At 34.6% G+C, this 15356-nt stretch overlaps 3 protein-coding genes across 4 annotated transcripts; 1 reads left to right on the top strand and 2 right to left on the bottom strand.

The window, feature by feature from the left end:
* Nucleotides 1-1341: 1341 nt before the first annotated feature.
* LOC102592597 (vacuolar iron transporter 1) lies at nucleotides 1342-4689 on the top strand (the record flags this gene model as incomplete). The annotated part of the gene is made up of 4 exons (XM_006355030.2): nucleotides 1342-1739; nucleotides 2492-2577; nucleotides 3188-3302; nucleotides 4204-4689. Coding segments are annotated over 4 exons (897 nt in total), but the record flags the coding sequence as incomplete, so codon positions are not given.
* A 1280-nt stretch (nucleotides 4690-5969) lies between these two features.
* On the bottom strand, nucleotides 5970-6184 carry LOC102605996 (uncharacterized). The gene has a single exon (XM_006354995.2). The coding sequence runs from the start codon at nucleotides 6177-6179 to the stop codon at nucleotides 5970-5972; it is 210 nt and encodes a 69-aa protein (XP_006355057.1). The 5' UTR covers nucleotides 6180-6184.
* Nucleotides 6185-8018: 1834 nt separating this feature from the next.
* LOC102606335 (two-component response regulator ARR14) lies at nucleotides 8019-15350 on the bottom strand. 2 transcript variants are annotated; one of them, XM_006354996.1, is made up of 7 exons: nucleotides 14929-15350; nucleotides 12062-12214; nucleotides 11593-11991; nucleotides 11428-11504; nucleotides 11339-11347; nucleotides 9844-11022; nucleotides 8019-8349 (listed from the first exon to the last, which is right to left on the bottom strand). In XM_006354996.1, exons 1-6 carry the CDS (start codon nucleotides 15080-15082, stop codon nucleotides 9844-9846), a joined length of 1971 nt encoding a protein of 656 aa, XP_006355058.1. In that variant the 5' UTR covers nucleotides 15083-15350; the 3' UTR covers nucleotides 8019-8349. The 2 variants fall into 2 exon arrangements, with proteins under 2 accessions (XP_006355058.1, XP_006355059.1); XM_006354997.1 differs by lacking the exon at nucleotides 11339-11347.
* Between the last annotated feature and the right edge of the window lie 6 nt (nucleotides 15351-15356).

Raw genomic sequence — 15356 nt, forward strand, 5'->3', positions numbered from 1 at the left:
GGGGCTGAGTTTTGGCCTTAGGAGCTAGTTGCGCCCCTTGAGTTGGGGCGTGACATAATGTTTGTAAGAGTAATAAAAATAGTGCTTCCAAGACAATGCAAAGTCATAAAATAAATATTATCTCTTTAAACAAAGTTGATAGGAAATATGTAACTAAATACTAATAACTTACACATAAAATATAAATGTTCACTTATTAAGGCCATAAAATAAATTTATTAATGTGATTGAAATTTTACCTTAAACCAAGGCCAAAATCGAGTATTATGTCGAATTTTGGAATGTACACCAGTCATATTTTTTGGTTGTAAAAATGTTGGTGCTATCTTGCTAATTGCCTCGGCAACTATTTTAACATACCGGTTAATTGTTTCAAGTGAATGTTGAAAAGTTTCACAATCGTGAGGTGTGAGTTAAAGTGACTATATGTTGGTGAGAATAATAATTTTATATCGGTGAGAATAATAAATTTTAAAAAGTAATTATGTGATTATAAATTTTATTTATATATGAACAGATGGTTAGTAGATATAAATGTGGGGTTGTTTTAACAAAATATAAACTCATGGATCAATTATTGTATTAAAATATCTCAAATCATGATATGAAATCACCATATAATTCCATATCATGATTTTTGGAGAATATGGTATCACCTCTCATGATATGGAATCATGAAATGGAATCAGCGTAAAATCGCATGTCCAAACGATGATTCCATCTCACAATACCATATCGTGATATGGTATCGCATGGCCAAACGCCTACTAAGTGAATTATGCGGACAACTTTAAGGGGTCGCTGATGACTTAAGCCAATAGTTGTATTTTAATCTTTATACATGAATTTTAAAATGTTATATCACATTAATTTTAAGTAATCCTTTTTTAAAAAATAATGTAAATTCTAGTTTTGAATTTAATATAATTACAAATATTAATTAATAAAGAAACCAAAAAGGTAATTATAAAAATGTTTAATAATATATAAGTTAGATTACAAAAAGACATGAAATCATGAATTTTATTGCATTTAAAAAAGAATGACTTAGTTTAATTTGATATGAAATTTAAAAAATAAAGAATTTTTTTTCAATTTATAATCCTAAATTATAGTTATGTCAAATACACCAAAATGTCAATTAAAATCAAAGAGGTGCAAGGAAAAAAATCACTCTTTTTAAACATACTAAAAAGGCAAAAAAAAATTATTTATTTTTTATTAAATGAAGAATGTATTAAGTTTGTTAAAGTAAAATATTAAATGTTGGATTTATATAGAAACGTCTTTTTCCCAGGAATCTCAGTTCCATTAGTTAAAAAAACGTCAGAATATTTTTGACAGATACACAGAACTTTACCTGCTTCCATAAAACTCCAAATACAAAAATCATCATCCATTTTCCTTATAAGAACACTAGACACAAACTCAAAAAAAATAAATATATATAACAGAAGAGAAAAAAAGTTTTTTTATTTTTTTAAGATTATAAAATTTTGGTATAGTAGAGAAATTGAGATGGCTGGTGAATCGGAGCAATCGTTATTGGATCAACACAAGGAAAAGCATTTCACCGCCGGCGAGATTGTCCGGGATATAATAATCGGAGTTTCAGATGGACTAACGGTGCCGTTTGCATTGGCGGCGGGTTTATCAGGGGCAAATGCGTCATCTTCGATTATTCTTACGGCTGGAATTGCTGAAGTTGCTGCTGGTGCTATTTCCATGGGACTTGGAGGGTATTTTTATTTTATTTTTTATTTACAAGCACTCGTATCGGAGTCAAACCAGAAGTAGAGAGATTGTTTTCGATAAATTAATGTACATATAAAATATATATTAAAATTGATAAAATAAAAAGGAAATAGTACTGAAACCATTCTTAATTGAGACGAATTCAAAATTTAAACATTAATATATATTTTTTTTGTTATGAAATTCATTTTACTTTTGAATATTAGTTTAAAATTTACTTGAGTTGAGGTTTATCGGGAACAGTGACGGTATGCGTATATCTCACCCTTTCCAGACTTCATTCATGTGATTACATTGAATGTGTGTGTGTCAAAAAAGTATTTTTTATCTCATTTACATATATCTGTATCGAAAATATTTGACAGTAATCAGTGGCGGAGACACCTTTGTTCGAATCATTGAAAAATTATATTGTGTAAATTGGTAAACTTTTTTTTTTATTCTTATTTATGTGTGTACTTTATATCAAGTCATTTTGGGTTCTTTTTTGTGTGTGGTTGGTTATTCTGTTATAATTTGGCAATCCTCGGTGAAAATCCTGCCTCCGCCAATGATTCAAATTCTACCTGTGTGAACTCAACTATGTGTGTTTTGCATAAATGGTTTAAAGTACAGATTGAAGTTCATAAAATGTGAGAGTTGTGGTAGGTTAATCATGACTAATCTAAATTTTGTATTATAATGAATCTGTTAGGAGTAATAATTATAATTAATCATTGATTTATTCGCTTTACAGTTATTTGGCTGCAAAGAGTGAGTCTGATCACTATATGAGAGAGCTGAAAAGGGAGGAAGAAGAGATCATCTCTGTACCAGATACAGGTATAACTTCTCAATTCTCATAACACGCGCATGATTTTATCCAAGCGGTGTAACGTCTTCATCACAATTGAGCTAGTATATACGAGTGTAGATTCAAGGTCATGTAGGTTTAATAAGGTTTACTTTGTGTTATTTTTCAAGTGATATTGTATACATAAATATTTAACGAAAAAGTTTAGTGAATTGATATGAGATGACACCACTTGAAGCAATGTGTGTCCCCGTCTGTCTATCACTGATTGATCGACACTAGTGTTATGCTTTGTCGACTTCTTGTTTGTTGTTATTTCATTATTGTTTACAGTCCATTGAAAAGAAGAATCCCCTGTTCATACATTAAGGGTGGCATAGCTTTGTTAAAGCACATTTACATTTTTTGTGCTGATGGTGTGGAGACGAGGAAGAAAGCGTGGATATATATATATATATATATATATATATATATGACATTTGTATTGAATTAGAGTGGTAACTAGTTTTATGAGGGAACTAGTACTTTCAAGAAATTAAAAAGTTATTTTGTCGTGGTTTTAAAATGTGCTAACTTGCAAATTTGGCAAAGTTTACTTGGTTTGACGAAGAGTTTGTGGTATCGTGGTATAAATTGCAGAAGCAGCGGAGATTGCAGAAATTTTGTCAGAGTATGGGATTCAGCCCCATGAATATTCACCGGTGGTGAATGCTTTGAGGAAGAACCCACAGGCATGGCTCGACTTTATGATGAAGTAAGTTTATCATAATCTCTCTTTTTCTCTGATGATGCATCTAAGTCGAGATTTTCTAATATCATACTTTTATACTTGTTCTGTGTATGCAATGTTCAACTCTGGTAAGCCAATTAAATAATTGGTTGAGAGTTGGAAAAAAGACGAGAAATGTATGCTAAAATTTTATGAATAGTTAGTTATTTTCAAGATGGTCAAATTTCGAGTTTTTAGATTCTTATTGCAGTATGTGGTACTGGTGAAGAAAATTCTGATAATTTCGGACGTACAAAAGAAGCCCTACCTGAACACTAGAGATTTTAATTTCTGCTGCCTTATGGCAAGTTTTTTTTGAAAAAATATTGGATTGAGACGGACTTAAATGGAGCGATATGAACAGTGAGAATTTATGTCGATGGTAACTTGCTTGGGATTGAGGCATAGTTGTTGTAGTTCCATATGAGACTTGAGGGAAAAGAAGAGAGCATTTGAGTCCGACTTGGACCACAGAAGAAATCATGATTTTAGGAACCTTATCGCGACCTATACTTAATGGCAGGCCACTCAAAGTGGAGCAAACACTTTGAATAGTTTCTTGCTTTTCTTTTATGGTCCCTCCATTTAGTTTTGGTATTTAGCTGATCGACTACTCCCTTTCTGTCCCGTTCTTCAACTTTATTGAGTTAGTAGGATGCATAAGTGTACTTTGTCTGGTTTATCCGATCAATCATAGCTAAAATGTGGTCTCTATGCAAGTTGTTGTAAATTTCAATCAGAAGGATCCTTAAGTTTGTTCAAGGACATTGTCACTGTCGATAAAAATTTCATCTTGCCATAATTGTAAATATGATGATATTACTTTGACCTTGGCTTCTAATGGCGCGGACCTAGCTATAATAAGAATTTTTTTGTTGAATGACAGATTTGAACTTGGTTTAGAGAAACCGGATCCAAGGAGAGCGCTGCAGAGTGCATTTACCATCGCGATTGCTTACATCTTGGGAGGATTTGTTCCTCTGGTTCCATACATGCTCATTCCTATTGCAAGACAGGCTGTCGTCGCCTCTGTTGTGGTAACTATACTGGCCTTGCTAATCTTCGGCTTCGCTAAAGGCTACTTCACTGGAAACAGGCCATTTAGGAGTGCTTTCGAAACAGCACTTATTGGAGCAGTTGCATCTGCTGCTGCTTTTGGCTTGGCCAAGGCTGTTCAAGGCTAGGGAGTAGGGACCTTGACATTTCATGTTTCTTGTAATGTAGTTTTTGTTGTTTTCATCTTTTTGACTATGTAGACCTCTGCTCTCTCACTAGTTTTGTTTTGTCTACCATGTTATGGTTACATGTTGTGGCATTAATTTTGAATCGCGCTTTTTGTTAATGTGCATTTTGCTGTTTTCGTTGTTAAAAAGTATATTTTAGCACATCATATTCCATGATATTAGGGGTGGGCATGGTATCGTAGATACTGAATATCATATCAAAAATCAAATTTTTGATACTGCGGTTTTAGTATTATGGTATTTGGCGGTATGTGTTTTAAAAAAAAATGATATTCAGTATTTATGAATATATACAATTTATATATATTATTATAATACTAGCAAATATATAGAATAAAATTAGTACAAAACTAGAGTAATTATTTAGACGACGTTGAAACTTTGATTATTCTATCTTGATTGAAATGTCTTTTATGTGTAATTGATTAATGAAGAAAATTGCATACTTGTACTTTCTTTTGAATATTTCTACATGTGTAAGGTGTTAATATGATATAATTGAGACGTTTCTCAAAAAGGCGAAGGCATAGCTCTATTATATAAACATATGTGAGTTGAAGTCGAATAAACTATGATTACTGATTTAATCATACTTTAAAATATAGATGTCAAACTTTAAAAATGTGAAGCATTTTGAAGAACATTGTCAAAAGGGACTAAAAGATGATAATATCACACCATTTTAAGAGTATTTTGAGCTAGCTTAGCTCAACACTGATGAAGGGCTGCATTGTTTTTTGAGATTCATAAAGGGATGAAATAAGTTTGCTAATTCATGTGAGGTTCTTTAAAATTTGAACCAAAGTAAGAAAACTCTCCCGGTATAATCTTTTCTGTATCGTTCTAATTTTGTTGTAGATTATAATGGTTGTAATCCTTGCATTTGAAATTATAAAGCCACACAATTTGGGTCATTTGCACTTTTGGCCCTATTTTGTGTTGGTCTTTAATTTATGCTAGAAAAATAAATACATCATTGAGAAATTGTTTGGATAGTTTTTATATATCGTTTCATAATGTATTATATTATATATTGTATTGCTTTAATGAATATGATATTTAAATAGATTGATTTCCTGTGATTTCATAATACACACTAGCAGTCTAAAGAATAAACTTCAATATTACAAAAAAGATAGTAGGGTATACAAGGTAGTTATAGGGTAAAGGTAAGATAGGATTTTCAAATAAAACATAACGACAAGATGAGAAAAAGATAAGACATCGATGTGATCATACCGAATCAACCGTTACATAAAATAACATTTCTCATTATTACATAACAACACATTTTAACAACATGATGTAATTATATTCAAATAACAATCAAAATAACCATCGTACGCATAGTACCAAATACCACAAAATACAATAGGTAACAACTCAACAAAATGAATACATTCAAATTCTAACCAAGGTAGAGATGAACCTTAACAGCCAGAAAGAAGACACAAACAAGAGCAAAATAGAGCAAAGTATGAATCATAATTGAAGCTCCACTTGTATGAAAATTCCCAAATTCAACACAATGCCTATGTCCTGGAAGTTGGAATAATAGTCCTGGAGACAACAGGATGAACAATATAACTGAGACCAAAACTGGACCCCAATCCAACATTGTTATTTTCCTTAAATTTGACAACAAAAAAAAAGATTGTGTATTTATGTAGTTCAAAAAAGTTATGAATGAAGATGATGTGAGATGTGGAAATGGGAGTAGTTGTTTATATATATGTTAAGGTGAGAGAATATGAGACTTTGAATGGAAGAAAAGAACACCATCACTCTCCACAATGAGAGTGTTCGCGAGCGGATTTAAGATTTGAATTTGTATATGAAGGTGTTCAGAATATGAGAGCTAAACCACTTAATTTTGATTACGATTTAGTTTATACATTGGAAAACTACATAAAAAAGGCTAGTCTACTAGAGCAAATTAACATAACTAAAGATTTTTAAAAATTTAACAAAACTTAGATAAAAATATTTGATTTTCCAAACGGTAACACTTTTGCGTAAAATGAGACGAAAGAAATACTATTCAATTTATTCTACTTTTGAAATTATTATATATAACTTATACCAATTCAGTTAAACCTAGTAAATCATCAAATAAAAAGAGTTTAAACTTTATATCTTATCGATGTAAATAATTTTTTCAAATTACCAAGTCATCCAACCGATATGTACATATGAAGTTACTTAAAATGTAGATTTAAAATATTGAAAATAAGATATATAATTATTTGATAGTTAAAATACTACTACATATAGTATTATTACTTTAATATAAAAAGAATTAGGAAGTGTGAGAGGAAGCAAAATGTAGTCCTAGTAACTTGGATACTCGGTAGCCGTCCCATTTACCCTGCATGCTCCTTGCTTCTTTCCAACTTTAATGCCACGTTCTCATTTATTGCTCCCTCCGTTCATTTTTAATTGTCATGATTTTATTTTTTAGAGTCAAAATATAAAAATTTTGATTAATATTTTACGATGTATTTTTCATCATATTGATATGCAAGAAATTGCAATTTATAGTACTTTTAGTATAGCTTTTGAATATTTAAATTTTTTTGTTTAAAAATCGAATTAATGTAATCTAATTTAATTTTGAAAATCAGTCAAATTGACTTTCAAAAAGCGCAACATGACAAATGAAAATGGACGGAGGAGTACTCTGTATATTATTATTTTTGGATAATTTTTAATTTCAATTTTAACGTTTTATTGCCGTGAAATAGTTATATAATCACACTACTCCAATTTTAAAAAAGCTTAATGAAAGTCAAATACTCTTTCTTTAAATTCTACCAAAAAAATCTCTTGTACCACATAGTAAATTTTTTAAAAAAGAGTATAAATAATACTACACATGTTCTCTTCTTATTTATTTTCGTATTTGCTTTTACATACTTAGATTTGTGATAGGCTTACTCGAGCAAAGAGTCTATCAAAAATAAACTCTCTACCTTCACAAGGTAGGATAAAGTTGTATACTTGCTACACTCTCCCGATTCCACTTATGAAATTACATTGGATATGTTGTATTATTCTGCAATTGAAAATTTATACAGGCAGCTAACAATTTGTCTATTATTTTCCTAGTTGTACTGAATAAGATTATATAATCTCTTAGATAAAGTTCCCGTAACAAGAAACTCAGCAGACTCAATCTTTCACATTGCAGCAAATCAAAAGCACTATCATAATATTAAGCTCTCTGCAAATATAGTGCTGGTGTAATTAATTTCCATGTTTCACAAACACGCTAATAATGAAAAGAAATTAACAGCAAGCTAGCAATGAAAAGAAACATTTAAGAAGAAAGGCAATTGCTATGCATTTCAACAACGTAACCAGTGTAATCCCACACGTAGAGCCTGGAGAGGCAATTGGCATGCATGTCAGTTTCATAATTGACATTCTTTTCATCTGCAACAGTTCAACTATCAAATTACACAACACAAAATCTTGAATAATTGCACAATCACAAGGTGATGGTACTGTCAAGGGGATATTTTAGAACATACCCAGTGAGATCTTCTCCAAATACTTACAAAGAGTATTATATTATACTCGATTCACATTCATTTCCAAAATATTAGATTGATAAATACACAGGCAAATAGCCTTTACCTACATTTCTGCAATTCACAAATCACACTATAGGTGAAACTATAAGATAAATATAAGACTTCAAAGTGGGATCTTGCAAACTTATATGGCAGAACTAAATGTTATGATTCATGGGGAACTTGAGACCTTCCCATGGGCAAACGACAATCCTGCAGTAACATCAACCTAAAATTAGCAATTTACTAAAATTTAGAAAATAAGCATGTGTGGACACAAGATCCAAAACCATATTACATAATAATAATCATAACAAAAAAAGATTTTATCCCAAAGGGATCAAGGCTAAAGAAAGCATTAGTTGCCTGGGACAAGTTATGCTCTCCTAAGTTTACTGGTGGCTTAAAGCTGATCAATCTTACTGTGTGGAACAGGGCATCAATTGCTAAAACCTGTTGGGATCTTACTCATACGCAAGATTAACTCTGGACCTATGTTGCTCAAACTCTTTAAAAATGTTGACGGGTGCGTGTCGGATACTCCAAAAGTAGTGCATTTTGGAGAATCTGACATGGGTGAGGCAACAATTTTGGAAAGTCCAAGCAACATAGCTCTGGACTAAATGGGTACATGCTTTGTTTACTACATCAAAGGGAGACAGTGGGATAGTATTTCAACACCAGCTCAAGCTTGTTGGATGCTCAGGAAGGTATTGGAGTCCAGAACAATACTGGAGCAGGTGCACTCTCATTCTACTGATAGAATGAGCCTTACAAGGCAAATATATACAGAGTCCTAGCCCCTACCATAAGAGTTCCATGGGAGTACCTCTTATTTTCTAATCCTGCTAGACCAAAAGCCAGACTCACTCTATGGCTGCAAATGCATGGGAGGTTAGTAACTGTTGACAGACTACTCAAATGGGGAATGGTGCTTGAATCCAAATGTAGCTTCTATCAAACCTGTGATGAGACAGAGAACATCTATATGTTACATGTCCTTTTGCTAGAGATGTGGTGGATAGATTTCCAAACTGGATCCATCAACAGTCTCTTACAGGGAATACTTGGGAGCAATTCATGACAGGAGTCATTCAGAGAGCCAAAGGGAAGTCACAGCAGGCTCAGATTTTTAAAATGATCTACACAGAGTTTGTTCATGGCATATGGATAGAGAGAAATATGAGGATCTTTGAGAAACAACACAGACACTGGGAAGCCATTGCTCGAGATATTGCTTGTATTTGTAGTGTCTACAATACAGAATTTAGTCCATAGCTTCATGTTCTAGTTTGTTAGCTCATTAGTCTTTCTACTGACGGTGTATAGTTAGTTATGGTACTGTGAAAAAATACTTTGGTAATTACTAAAAAATTTAGTTACTAAAAAGAAAAAGGGATTGAGGCCAAAAAAGGGGATTAATGCATTTCAAAAGAGGCACCAATGGCATCCCTATGACGAAGTTCATGATCATACATTGGCAACATTGTGTAATATGTATGAGGGATTAATGTGCATCTGCCATAAATATGAGGAAATGGAATAATGGCAAGGTAAATACAAAACAAACCACAGATAACTACTTAATTCTCAAATCACGTTAAAGTAATTCATTTTTTTTTCTTTCTTTTTGGGTGAGGCCGGAGGGGATGGGGGCTCTTTAAGGGAACAGAAGAGACTAAAAATTAGGAAGACCAATTGCTTTACCTAGTCACTGAAGACACTCATAAGATCACCCGGTTGAAATTTTTGAAAAATCGCTGGACCAACTTTAGCATTTTCCATGACATTCATGTTAGGCTCCTGCTTAACTTTAGTTTCCTCAAGATAGTTTTTTGCAGTATTGAAGTTGCACATTGGCGAATCAGACTCATCTACTGCAAAACGACTGGGAATGGAGGCACATTTACCAACCCCAGGATTTCTCGTATGTCCCTGATCAAGAACCTGGCTTGAGTTAATATAATATGGAACTGGCGAGCCCAAATGGTTTGGGATAAGGGCTGGCAGTTGTTTAGAAGAACCAAACGCTGAACTCGAGTTATGAAGCTGCAGACCAACACTATTGTCAGCATTTATCGAGCATGACCGAGAGAGAGAACCTCCACTGGGGAGCCTGTTTAAGCCACATTCTGGTTTGAGTTCCCTGTCTAACACTTGAACCACACCTGATGAATTATTTGATTGTGGCGAGAGAACTCCATAATCAATCACCGAAGATTTACTCAGACTGCCGGCGCGGCTGATGGAAGCAGGACTATCTCCCACTTGGAAATTACCTGGTAACTGAGAGGGCAATACAAGGCAAGAAGGTTGCACATTAATTGAATGGTTGACCTCAGGAGGTCCAGACCGTCTATGTTGTAGTTCCATCTGCTGCTGCTTTTGCCATTGCTGCTGTTGCATCATTGCCATTAACATGTTGCTGTTCGGAGCAGCTAGCCCAATGGGATTGCTGCTAGGGACCAGACATATATTTTTTGCTCGCTGGGATCCAAATCCGGAATGAACATCTTCAGCAGACAAGATAGATTGAGAAAGATGTTTAGAATTAGAAATGCTGGGATGGCATTTCAGCAGAGGTTGACCATAAGCCATAACTTGGTCAGCAGGTATGCACTTTGCTTGCTGCAGGGAAGCTTGTAGGAGATTCTGTATCTCTACTGCTGGTAAAACCAAGTTACTTGTCGATCTACCTAAAAGTTCGGCATGAAGAGCTGTCAAAGTTTCAGGAGGAATTTGGCCAGAGGCTGCCAGTGCTTGAATGTCAAATCTCCCTAGTGAACCAAGTTCTGAATTCTGTTCTATTGGCCCACAGAAGGTACTGGGGAGGCCACCCTGCTGTTGAACTACTCCACTTAACCTCTTCAAGTATAGCCTAAATTTCTGCATATTAGTCAACAGAAATACTTTAAAACATTCTATCGTTGAAACTAGAATTTAATGACCAGAAAGCCAAAAACAGCATGCGTCCTAAAACAGATTATTGATGGATCACATAGCACATGACATGCCCATAAGGACTTGAACGGACTATGGCACAAACAAGGTTTATGAGTGACTAAAACAAACACTACATGAGGACATGGTATTTAATATTTAGGTTTATGGGTGATAAACACAAAAGCTACATGATGTGGATTCGTCTTGGTGAATTAGGAAGATATGGGGCCTTTTAGTTCCAAGTATATAGCATCTTTACCTGATTTTCCTGAAAAGGCAACCAGAACACTAGCATTAGGTAGAAAAAAAGGGGCATTGACAACCTTAAACATGCATAGAGATTCGAACCTGCAGATGGCTTGCCACATTTTCTCTTGTCAAACCAGGAACATTCATCAGTTCAAGGATTCTCTTAGGTACAGCCTCTGCAAAGGAAGAAACAAAGCAAATTAATACATAAATAAGAAGAAAAAGATCTGAACTAACTGAAAAGTCAAAAACCGAAGTTCATACTATCAATGCCAAGTTGGTTGACTGCACTAACAAATTGCTGATGAAGCTCCACTGACCAGACTACACGTGGCTTTTTTGAAGTACTTGGGTCATCATTTTCCATTTCAGTGTCGTCTTCTTCTTTGGCTTCTCTTTTCTTCTTCTGTGGTTTTAGCACTCCATCTGCGCCTTCAATTACAGAAGAAGCACATTCAGCATCATCACTTCCTCGCTTATACCGATCATTATCATCCAAGCTACCAGAGCATTCAAGCTCTTTACTGGAGTTGTATCTTTTCCTAACAACATGTTGCCAGATATTCTTTAGCTCCTCGTCCCGTATAGGCTTAATCAAATAATCACAAGCCCCATGTTGAACTCCCCTCATGACGAGGTTGGTTCTTCCATCACCTGACATCACTGTAGACAACAAAATATTAAGTTCACAGATGAGGCATCATGCTGCCACAGCAAGAGAGGCATCACTTACTTATTACTGGAAGGTCCATTTCCAACCCAACAAGCTCAAGAAGTTTAAAACCATCCATATCAGGCATATGAACATCACTCAGTACAATATCAAAAGTCCCCCTTTTTTCGCGTAATAGGTTTAATGCCACCATAGCTTGAGTGCAAGTAGTAACTGCAAGCAATTCAAATAGTCAATGTTAGATTTGATTTTTATAACCAATAGATATGCATGAAAACAAACATTAAGCTAATATAACACTCGACCAACACAGTGTAACGACCTGACCCCTAGTTTTGATTATTTGTGTTTCAACTCATGTTTTGAGCATCTAGATATGTTGACATAGTAATTTGTGACTGGTTTGGGTTGAGACCAAGGGGTTTGGACCTGTTCCGGACAAGTTGAAAATTGAAAATTCTGATCTGATATATGGTGCTTGTGATCGCAAGGTCAGGACCATGATCACGGAAAAGGGTCACCTAGCAAGGGATCTCATTCACAAAGAATTAGGTCTTGATCGCGAAGGGGCTTGACCAGGCCTAGCTTTTATCATCAAGTAAAGGAGGATATTTTGACTCATGAGCTTTTATTATCATCCACTAAACCTAGCATATCTGAGTTGGAGATATAAAGTTACAGAGAAAGTAGGTTTAAAGGAACATAGTGTGAAAAGCCAAGAAAAACAACTCTCACTGTCACTGGGGGTTGTCACAGGGGCTTATGCAAGAAAATTTAAAGCTATTGTTCTCAATAGTTTTCTATTATGACCAGAGAAGGTTGTTACAGAGGCGTATGCAAAGTTCATTCTTGGTGAAAAGTTAGGAGCTAGTTTGGAGTCCACAACAAACGGAGGGCCTCTCGAAGATGTTTGGTATAGTTTCCAAGACCCTAACCTTATGGATACTAAGGAATTCATGAATATCATGTATGACAAGAATGGACCTGACTTTGCTGCTGCAATTGATGGAGATGTTGATATAAACATGATTCTTGGAAGTCATTTTTTGTCACTCCAGAAGATTTTGTTTTAAATGTTGCTGCTAATTCATGATGCTATTCCATATTTCCAGTCTGATCCTAAGGATCTAGCCCGACAGATGCCCACCAATGGTTTTAAATCGCGTGGCTCAAAGGCTTAACCTTCCTTTTTATGAGGTGCCAACTAGTTGGAAATTCTTTGGTGATCCAAGGGATGCTTGAAAATTGTCAATTTATGGCAAGGTAAGCTTTGGAACAGGTTCTAACCACATTCTTGAAAAAGATGGTATATAAGTTGTTTTAGCTTGGCTTTACATAATTACCTATCAGAACAAGGACAAAGATCAGGGAAGTATTCCAATGCTATTCATATAATGCGACATTTCTTATGCTGATGAGGAAAAAGAAGGCGTACAAAATTTACAGGATCTCTTGTATCTTTGTCGGACAAATTTTATCATGGTGTATCAAATTCTTTTGCTCAAGTGAACAACAGAAGTGTTGTGGTTGGTACAAGTTGTGTGTGTTTTACTCTTCTGATCCACCTCATTTCCTGTACACTAGTGAACATACGCGAATGTAACTACAATTCCAACTGCAGATGTATATGCTACTCATTCAAGACAGAAAGTTCTTGGAGCACTAATTACTCATGTGGCCTTTAGGATACGTCATAAAGTGACCTCTGCTATGATGTGATGGTTATCACAGCCTCCAAGTATTCACTGGAGCTTGTTCCACCTTCTTTTCATTTAAAGATAATTGGCATCCTAGATTACTTGGAGGTGTTCAATGGTGAAACTTACACAAGGTATAAGAAGTGCCTTTTATTTTGAGTACAAGGCCCTTGGCATCTTCTTTAGCAAATGAACTGTTGATGACATTGAGAAACCACTCATGCTTCCCAACTCCCATGGGGGGAAGAAGATGAAGATTAATCCAAGGACAAGAAATCTTTTTTTACAAGAAACAGGGGATCTGGATTGATTCCGCATTCAAGGACAAACATCGTTGCATTTCAATGATTTTCACAACTTCCATTTTATCCCAATGGAGTTGATTCAAGGACAAGAAATCTTTTTGCGAGAAACAGGGGATCTAGATTGATTCCGTATTCAAGGACAAACATTGTTACATCCAATGATTTTCACAACTTCTATTCTATCCTGATGGAGTTACGTTCCTCATTTCGACATTACCACCCTTGCAGATTAGGGTTGTTTGATGGGGAGGAGATATAATATGATCTGAATTTCTAGCACTAATCATGTGAATAGCCATATAGCACCAAGTGGTTTAGCTCATTTCAGATAAATTACTTATGGCTTAGGTTAGTAGTCAATTTTAGCTTCTCTGATACAGCTAGAAAGGTCTATAAATAAGATCTTCTCCTTCCAACGTAATTATCTTTTGAGAAATGAAGTAATCTTAGTTTAGTTTAACTCTTAAACTTGTTCTTGTTATTCCTTCTCTACTGTAATTTTTGTTAAATTTCAATGAGCTTCAATTTGAGATAGTATCATATTATTATGAGGTGAACAATAATACATGGAATGTTATGCAATGATTGCCTATTTGTCTTTAGAATCACTTATCCATGCATTCTCGATCCACAATATATCTCGCTAATACATAAATTATGCTGGTATAAGTTTAACACCACCAAACAAATGACATAATGCAATGCATTATTTGTAAGAGGATTATTTTGATTGTCTCCTTATACAACCAACCAATCAACGTATTACCTATCCAAGTTTATGCAAATTATCTTCATTGATGCAGTCCTCAAACGGCAAACCGGCAAACAGAATTCTAGTTTGAGACCGAAACCTACTTTATTAAGTTATTAAATATAAAGTAAAGGCCAAGGTTAAATTAAAACACCACAATAGAAGGAAGCAGACCTGAATACTTGCATCTGCGAAGCATTTGCTCAATAATTCGGAGGCAAACAACGTCATCATCAACTACAAGGACTCTTAACCCTAGTGGAAAGTGATCAGTGACAACCGTAGCTTCCGACTTACACGTGGCAACGTCGCCACTCATACTTACCATTGAAGACAACAAAAATGACAAAAAAAAAAGCCACACTTTCACAGAGTAGCTAAAATTACAGAAATGACACTGGTTTTACTGAACTGCAGCTGCTTCCATTAACAAGTGATCTTATGGTAGTGTTTGAAAATGCATTGTTGAGGATTTAAGAAGAAAAAGGTGAGTCAGATCCAGAGCTGAGCTGAGGGTATACAGTGTAATGGAAGGTGAAATTAGGGTTTCGATTATTGAGAAATGAAGAATGGAGGAGGAAGAAGAAGAATAGTACTAGGGT

This window comes from Solanum tuberosum, unplaced genomic scaffold (genome assembly GCF_000226075.1).
Source record: "Solanum tuberosum cultivar DM 1-3 516 R44 unplaced genomic scaffold, SolTub_3.0 scf00189, whole genome shotgun sequence".
Lineage (NCBI taxonomy): Eukaryota > Viridiplantae > Streptophyta > Magnoliopsida > Solanales > Solanaceae > Solanum > Solanum tuberosum.